Source organism: Misgurnus anguillicaudatus, chromosome 4 (assembly GCF_027580225.2).
Source record: "Misgurnus anguillicaudatus chromosome 4, ASM2758022v2, whole genome shotgun sequence".
Taxonomy (NCBI): Eukaryota; Metazoa; Chordata; class Actinopteri; order Cypriniformes; family Cobitidae; genus Misgurnus; species Misgurnus anguillicaudatus.
In genome coordinates, this window is record NC_073340.2 from 17871727 (window position 1) to 17880408 (window position 8682).

General features: G+C 37.3%; 2 protein-coding genes, 1 long non-coding RNA gene and 1 other non-coding gene across 5 annotated transcripts in view; 1 reads left to right on the forward strand and 3 right to left on the reverse strand.

Annotated features, from left to right (window-relative positions):
* zc3h7bb (zinc finger CCCH-type containing 7Bb) overlaps positions 1 to 8682 on the forward strand; it is a 497977-nt gene that overhangs the window by 316668 nt on the left and 172627 nt on the right. The window lies entirely within an intron of this gene.
* On the reverse strand, positions 803 to 3065 carry LOC129420898 (uncharacterized). Its single transcript, XR_012369244.1, has 2 exons — positions 1691 to 3065; positions 803 to 1448 (listed from the first exon to the last, which is right to left on the reverse strand). It is a non-coding gene; the product is annotated as an uncharacterized lncRNA (long non-coding RNA).
* On the reverse strand, positions 4138 to 8214 carry rsl1d1 (ribosomal L1 domain containing 1). 2 transcript variants are annotated; one of them, XM_055176052.2, is made up of 9 exons: positions 8082 to 8214; positions 7566 to 7705; positions 7347 to 7485; positions 6942 to 7090; positions 5627 to 5728; positions 5094 to 5187; positions 4860 to 4985; positions 4623 to 4769; positions 4138 to 4426 (listed from the first exon to the last, which is right to left on the reverse strand). In XM_055176052.2, exons 1-9 carry the CDS (start codon positions 8121 to 8123, stop codon positions 4292 to 4294), a joined length of 1074 nt encoding a protein of 357 aa, XP_055032027.2. In that variant the 5' UTR covers positions 8124 to 8214; the 3' UTR covers positions 4138 to 4291. The 2 variants fall into 2 exon arrangements, with proteins under 2 accessions (XP_055032027.2, XP_055032026.2); XM_055176051.2 differs by having other exon boundaries at positions 4614 to 4769.
* On the reverse strand, positions 7163 to 7294 carry LOC129421596 (small nucleolar RNA SNORA55). Its single transcript, XR_008637147.2, has one exon. It is a non-coding gene; the product is annotated as a small nucleolar RNA SNORA55 (small nucleolar RNA).

Below are 8682 nucleotides of genomic sequence, written 5' to 3' on the forward strand. Positions count from 1 at the left end.
TTATCAATAGGCTTAATGAACATCTGCATTTTCTGAAAAACTCATACAAACCATTTTAAAGGGACATTCCACTTCTTTCGAAAATATGCCAATTTTCCAGCTCCTCTAGACATTTGATTCCCAACGTTTTGGAATCCATTCAGCCGATCTCCGGGTCCGGTGCCAGCACCCCCAGCACAGCCCAGCACAATCCACCGAATCTGATTAGACCATTAGCATCACAGCGCCTGAAAATAATCCCCTGCTATTGAAAGTAACCAAGTGGACTACTTTCGGGCAGTGTGGAATATCACTACGCCTGCTGCAGCCATGTTACGGCAGCAAAGTCCTTGATTATTACGTCGGAGAGAGAGAGTATAGTTCCTAGCCATATCTGCCTAGAAAATCACAACTTTTAATTTTCGGTCGGTCTTAGTACACGATGTAACTACTACAGAAGAGTCAAGTTTGAAATTGGAAACATATTGAAACTCTTTGGTCATTTTTTTGTGCAATGCTAATGGTCTAATCAGATTCAATGGACTATGCCAAGCCACGCCAAAAGTGCTACCACCAGACCCGGAGATCAGCCGAATGGACTCCAAAACAGCAAGAATCAAATGTTTAACTGTAGGGGAGCAAAAAAATGAGTATATTTTCAAAAAAAAGTGGAATGTACCTTTTGCAATAGTTTATGTAGATTTTTTTTTTTTTTCATTTTTCTTCATATAATTTAGAATTAAGTGTTAAACAATAAAAAAATTTACAATATTTAAAAAAGTAAATATGACATTTTATTTGTATCCTTCTTATAATATTGTTATTATTATTAATAATAATATCTATAGGGATCTGAATGGAACATAAAAGTGTCTGTGGTTGTAGAAATGTCCATTTATGTAATAACCAGCACTTGTTTTATATTCTTTTTGTGCAATTAAACAATACCAGACTGAATATGTTTCTTGCTTTAAACTCCTTGCAACAAGTCTCTCTACACAATGCAATATTTTCCTTAGTTATACTATAAACAAAGGCATAAACACAGCTTACTTGTAATGGGACAACACACAACCACACTCTTATAAATAAAGGTGCTTCACGATGCCATAGAAAAAACATTTTTGGCTGAATGGTTCCAAAAAGAATCTTAAATAAACTTTTCTTCTTTGTTATTTGTAGTGAAAAAGGTTCTTTAGATTATAAAAAGGCATGAAAGAAATAGGAACCTTTGACTAAAGGATTCTTTGAGGAACTGAAAATTATTCTTATCTGCCATTTCTGTGAATAAGCACCTTAATTTTTAAGTGTGCAGCAAATAAAACAAAATCATTTGTAGGCTATACATAAACACACAAGTATAAATGTTACAAATCTATAACGCATTTATCTGCATTATAACACATTTATAACGCAAATCCTTCCAAGGCAGTTTTCATGTAGTTTTCAGGGGTCTATCCTGAAGAGCACTGTGGAAATAGAGGTGACTATTACAACAAGTCAAATCACAGCCCACCATTAAACATCGAGCAAAGTTTGCTGTGCGTGTAAAAAAAGATAAGTCACATTTGATTCTCTGTCCTGGGCAATTGGAGGCCTTGTAATAACTAGAATACTATGAATGATTAACAAGGCCACACATTGTATGATCAATAAAGGATCACATGCATAATAAAATAGATCTGCTTTGCCTGCATTAAAAATATGTCACCTTTATGTTATATCACTAAAGGATCTCTGTTCAGATGATTGGTCATCTCAGATGGTTGTGTATTCAGATAAGCGCCCATGACAATCGAAATTGGTTGGTCTGCTCTGGAAGTTCGGCTTGCCTGAGAATCACGCATATTGGTTCTTCCGTTCCTCCTGAAGGAACTTCTCAGTCCGTTGGAAAGACTGCTGGAGACTTTACGCATAACACCTGAAATCCCTTTGGTGCGCCTGTACTGTGCGATGTCGTCTTCCAGTTCCTCGGGGGGCACTTCAATATTACCGGTGTACCAAAAGATCCACCAGATGAGACTGAGAAAAATGATCACTGCTCCAGCGTATATTAAAAAGTCATGGAAGAATACCTGCCAAAACACCCCCGTCAGGAGGATGAAGAGTCCAAAGATGTCATGAAAAACTGCAAACCAAAACGCACATTTACAACGACCAACTCCAGGACGTTTCTTCTCCATAGCACGAAATATATACGCTTTAAATTCAAGTAGACTAAAGTGCAGCTTGTCTATTCAGATACACAGGCATCATGAGAAAGACTGAATCTGTGCTGTGTTATAATTGTGACGTGCACCTGTACAGATGTACAAAGTACACTGAAGTGAATAAACTTTGCGAGGTTGGCGGAACAACTAATGCTTTTATCTTAACAGATACAGTATCAGAAACGTGTCCTTGTATGAGTTCTGATCAAAACACACCATGTAAGTAACAACAGAATAAGCTTTAAGCTGAACATTGACATTATAACTACAAAACAAAGCGATATTAGCAAAAATAATCAATATTGATAAACAAAAACAGGTTAAATATTCAGTGCAAGGCCTTCATTATACCCTTCTAGATCTTGCACGGTTCTTTCGCTCCATACGTTTTACTTCTCGTTTTGTGATCGATAAGAAGACCACACCGATCACAAGGAACGCTAGCCCGACTGACAGACACAACGGCCCCACATCAAATCCGTTATTGTTCACATCAGGTATAGTAACATTAGACTCTCCGTTTAGTAATAATTGGCCATAACTGTGGAAGAAGAATGCAAAACCAGCACCAAACAAAAGCCCACCGACGACTAAGAAGAAAATGGGTTTGTGGTAGTAAGAACAGCAGGTTGGTCTTTTGGGTACATCTTGAACCAAAGCTAAAGCAGATGGTACAGTCCCATCACCCTGAGCCATGGAGTCCATACTGATCCTTCAAATCTAACCCAGCTGAAAAAGAAAAAACATTCAGTTGTTAAATATGTGCAGAAATTAATACAGGGTTCCCACACCTTAGTTAACTTCAAAATCAAGGACCTTTCAAGGACTTTCCAGGTCCAATACCCTCAAATTCAAGGACTAAATGTGGGGACACATTTCAAGTAAGAACAAGGTTACATTGTGTTATCTTTGAAGATACATTGTTACAGTTCCCTTTTGAGGGAACTCGTGCTGCGTCACTGCGGTGACACTTTGGAGACGCCTCAAGGGGTACGTGCGTCTGAATGTGTATATCAAATTCAACCAATGGTGAGGCTTAACGACAAAGACAGGGTGACGCGGGAGCCAGGAAGTATATCGCTATCTGAAATATTGCCAAAGACGGTGTCACAGGGACGCAGGAAGTATGGGAAGGGAGACGCAGCGTCTCATTCCCTTCTCAGGGAACAAGAGTTACATACGTAACCCGAGACGTTTTCATGTGTCAAACACAACTAGGCGAAAAAGCATTTTGGTATAAATCAACATTCGCATACAGAAGATATAAGCAAGATTTAAAGCGTTTCACTTTAGCACTTCTTGCAAAAAATAGATTCAAGCACTTTCAAAGACCTGTATCTATATATGTATATTTTCATGTAAAACTTCCCAGGGCTTTGAATTTTTTTCCCCCCAGATTCACAAACTTTCAAGGATTTCAAGGACCCGTGGGAACCCTGTTAAATAAAGTTTTTATGATTTTGAGTTATTAAGAGCCATTAAAGACGCAAAACTTTCATACTTACCTTTTCGGGTTTTGTTTCTGACGATTTTAAATTCCTTGTGCTGCAATACGCCAATGATTAAAAAGAACTAACAATACCACCCTACAGATGCAACTCATAGGTCTTGTCTAATAAATCACTTACCCAATTTATAAGAGGTGGCAATTTTTGGACCAAAAAAATGGTAGTGCTGGCAAAAAATAGACAGAAGTTGAGTAAAGCATTTCCTTTGGCGCTTAATGCTGAACATCACTGACCCTTATACACAAACTCCTGAGACCTGAGCCAGTGCATGATGGAGCATCAACACAAACAAAAGAGCAGCTGACCCAACACATCACTGGGTGTGGTGTCTGCCATAACAAAAGTAATATAATACTCCTATTATACAAATTTAATGCATACAAAATATTGTATCATCTATACAGACAAACCCAGAAATGAGTAAGGAATTCGTGAACACATCAGAATAAGAATGATTTTAATTCAGCATTGATCTGTCAGAACAAATGCAGACATAAGCTTTATAAGGGTAAGCATGTACAGTAAATTGTTGTTTTAAACAAAAAAAAAGTGTCCAAATAGTTAACAGGATTACAAGGCTGTTTATCATTCGCATCAAGCTTTAATTTTCTGACCACGTGATGTGACCTTTGGTGTTTTCTTGGCCAGTTTCTTGTCTTTTACGGTTTTCTTTAGTCCTTTGCCAGGTGAAGGCTTGGGTGCTTTTTTCAATCCTTTTTTGGGCACATCCTTAAAAAAAAAAAAAAATTAAAATATAGAAATATTATGCACAGAAGACAATTGCAACACTTACAAAGCATGCCTAGCAAAAAAATAACTGAGTTTAACACACCCATTCTGTATTGTTCATAAACGTTTGCATTTGTGATAAACACTCAGGATGCTCCTCCTGTGAGAAAGAAAGATATAGACATACATTACTAACCATCTGTTTTGGCTTTTTGGTTGGCGTCTCGATTGGCACAAGCTGTGGAATTTCCTCTTCTTCAGTGTCCTGATCGTCCTCGATCTCTTTAGTGACATCACCCGGTACTTCTGTATTCTCATTATCTCTCTTCCTCTTTTGTGCTCCCTGAAAGTTAAAGGGAAAAACCAGTGGCTTAACGAAACAGCAGTTCTGTTAATAGCTCTAAAATGAATGCAATCCTGAAGTGAGCTTTACCTTCTTTAAACTGGCTTGCTTCATGACCTCCTCCATTAATGTGATGTGACTCAAATCAGAAGTATAGATGGGAAGTGCTGCTGAGGTCTGACTTTTTAAATGTATGCTTTTAATGTTTCTTCCTTTCTACAAGGGAAATAAAAACTTAGTTAAAAAAAGAAATGTAAATAAATGATGCAGTTAAATGACAGTGGGTTGGTTATGTACACAAAGCTTCTGGCCGACTCCACTCACCATGTCTAACTTTGTGGAGACTGTGTTAACTGTTGCGACTATGTTGTCCACCATCTCATCTGCAGTCATGCCTGAATGTGCCACACGTGCCATACTGCAAACAAACAAACAAACCTGCATTCAGGGCAACTGGGAAACAATAAAGAAAATATATGTGATTGTGAAGTCTAAGTCTAATTATGAGATTAGGAGCATCAAATCAGGAAGTTTCCTAATCATTGATCTCAATCTTTCTTTTATGACTTTACACAGTCAATATAAAGTAATTAAGGTAATAATTTCACAGAATGCTCTTATCGTCATTTAGGATGATTTTATTTATAAAACAGTCAATCACAATAAAGTGACTTTACGTGGGTTTTCACAGACTGGGTCACAAATGTGTACCAATATCATTACATGTGTAAAGACTTTGTTGCAATTGTAGGATATACAATTTATTTAAACTAGTTTCAGCTTTAATGGAGCAGGAAATACTTTGCGCTGAAGTGCTTCTAGATTTTTTTATAATATCAAACCAGCAATGTCCATACCAACATGATCCTTTCATTGAAACAGTGAGGGTGGTGCCCTGAATGAGACGTTCCAAGTCTCTGGCCATGTGTTTGCTCTCTAAATCCACAGACAGAGGAGCCCTAAATCACAAATATACATTAATTTATGATTAACCATAATTTTAAGCACCATAAAGGGGTGGTCACACTAGACTTTGAACATGCGAACACTTTTCGGACGTTACTGCAAATATAGAAGGGGAGGGCTTAATAAACATACAGGTTTTTTTTTGCTTTGTCCATCTTTGCTTAGAGGGAGAGAAAGGTCACGCCGTGACATATCGTTTTTTTTACTGGTCACATATCTCCACGTGATACGAATTTGCAGTTTTGGGTCTGACGCATTCGCATGCGTATGAATGGAAGTCAATGGAACGAGAAGTAGTGTGACTGCCCCTTAAAAGATTAGTCAATTTTCGTAAAAAATCCAGATAATTTACTCACCACCATGTCATCCAAAATGTTGATGTCCCTCCCCGTTCAGTCGAAAAGAAAACACTCCAGGACTTCTCCCATTCCAATGGACCCCAACACGCAACAGTTTCAATGCAGTTCAAAACTGCAGCCCCAAATGACTCCAAACGATCCCAAACGAGGCATAAGGGTCTCATCTATCTTGGCAAGAAAAATATGCACCTTTAAACCAAAACTTCTCACCATCCTCCGTCCGTGCGACGCGCCAGCGCGACCCCACGTAATGATGTCGAAAGGTCACTTGTAACATATGAAACGCACATTTGAGGACCATTTTAAACAATAAACTGACACAATGACATTAATTAGTATCATACCGCATACAACAACGTCGGAACGCTCCTCTTTCTCAACTTCTGTAAACACTGGGGTGTAGTTTCGCATACGTCATCCGTGACCTCTTGACGTGATGACGTATTACGTGAGGTCGTGCTGGTGCGACACACGACCGGAGGAAGATGAGAAGTTGTGGTTTAAAAGTGTATATTTTTTTAATTTTCTTGCCAAAAATGACAATCGTTTCGCTAGATAAGACCCTTATGCCTCGTTTGGAATTGTTTAGAGTCCTTTGAAACTGCAATTTTAAACTGCATTAAAACTGTTATGTGTTGTGGTCCATTAAAAATAGAAAAATCCTGGAATGTTTTCCTCAAAAAACAATTTCTTCTTGACTGAACAAAGAAAGACATCAACATTTTGGATGACATGATGGTGGTGAGAAAATTATCTGATTTTTTTTTTAAGAAAATGGACTAATCCTTTAATGGATCCAACAAGCACCACGTCAAAAGTGTACATTTTATATCATGCATTTCCTTACTTCTTTTTGTCGTAGAAATGCTTCCCAATGTGGGAAGGTAACCTGCGGCGAATGCGTGCATCTGAGAGAAACAAATCAAAGTTGCCCAGCAGTCGTCTCTTGGCTTCGAATGGCTTGTACTCTGTCTTTAACACTCTGAAGGGAATCACCTAACAAGAGATATTCAAGACTATTTACAAAACAGCCAAATTGTTACAAAATAGATCTGCATTGGAAGTGACGGATGTTTCAAAGTCTGTAGAGACAAGCTTCAATGAAAAAGAAGACTCATCTGGATTTACTCTGATTTTCTTTAGCACTTTTTAAAACCCATGACCAGCACTAAGACGAAAGGACAGGGTTTGCTGAAGTGCATAAATAATATATGTAAGAATAATGTAAAGTAATGAAGACGAATCAAATCACCTCTGTGACATTTTTGACTCCTCTCTCTGTAAGCAACCTTTTGTAGAAGGTCACTGTCTGTTCTGATGTCATTTTGGGCTCATCTCTGGTGAACAGACAGACCTCTCCTGATTCTGTTCTCAATCCACTGGGTAAAGGACTGTAAAACATAAGAGAAGTAATACAGTTAACCTCATGAAATATCTTCAAAATCAATGTTATTGATTGAAACAAACTTACATGCGAATGGTTTGCTCCTTTTTAGGGATTTTCCACAGGGTAAAGAGAAGAGAGATGGGTTGACCCTCGTTCAAAAAGAGTTTCTGGGTTGAAGTTGTGCTTTTTAAAAAGGCTTGTAAAGCCAGGGCGGCTTTCTTCACCTGTAATAAACGTGATCCACAGAAAATATTTGAATTAAACACTAAACTAATTTGCTATGTCAACATCAGAAACCGAAGTCTTAACTACATAACGTTACGTGTTTTTCCAAAGAAGAATATTAACTCCAGCAGACATAAATGTATACACAAATTAAAACACTAAAACAAAAGTAACATACGTTTGTTTTATAAGCTGCTGGTGCTGCTACTACTACAAGTCACTTAGCCAGCTAACGTAAGCAGTTAGACAGCACGCGGTCTCGTTGGTTACTCGAGCTTTACAAGTTACTTCCCCGCCAATCTTATAAATGCATACCCATGGAAAATAAATACAGTAGGATAAATGATGAGTAATGATTATATTTCGTTTATTTACCTGAGACCGATCAAGATCCAACTCATCTCGTGTGGGCTCCATATTTGCACGTGTTAAGAGAACGAGCACAGCGCAAGCGCACCGCCAATGTAAACGTCACAAGACTTTTATTTTGAAATAAACTTTTAGCTAACTGGAGTAGCCGACTTAAAATGTATTTATAATTTGTTTTTCTGAATACAGATGTCAAAATGTATAAAAACAAACTATAAATAAATAAATAAATACGTTGGTCGTCACGATAAAAGGAGTAATTACATTGTTAACCTAAATGTATGCCTTCATTTCCTTACATTGACTTTCGTTTGCACTATTTATGTGTTTACATTTTTTATTTGTAAAGCTATTTATATTTATTTATTTATTTATTTACTAATAAATATGTAAAATTAAGTATTTAATAATGTATGTATTATCTTTTTCGCCTTTTGTGTATTATGTTTGAAGGCGTTTAGATTTGGAGGGTGCTTTATTTCCGTCTCGGCCTTTCCAATAATAGGTCATATTTAGAAACCAGTACCTGCACATAATACTTTCAAAGTAGCGCGATTAAAAGCCTTTTAATAGTAAAACAAAATACTTTTATAAATACTTTAATACA

Excerpts from the sequence above, each read along its gene's own strand:
- rsl1d1 (XM_055176051.2), bottom strand. The coding sequence starts at position 8,123 with ATGGAGCCCACACGAGATGAGTTGGATCTTGATCGGTCTCAG. Across the intron at positions 5,188-5,626 it reads TCAATGAAAGGATCATGTTG|TATGGCACGTGTGGCACATT; the intron begins GTATGGACATTG and ends GTTTGTTTGCAG. Across the intron at positions 4,770-4,859 it reads AGCAAGCCAGTTTAAAGAAG|GGAGCACAAAAGAGGAAGAG; the intron begins GTAAAGCTCACT and ends TTTAACTTTCAG.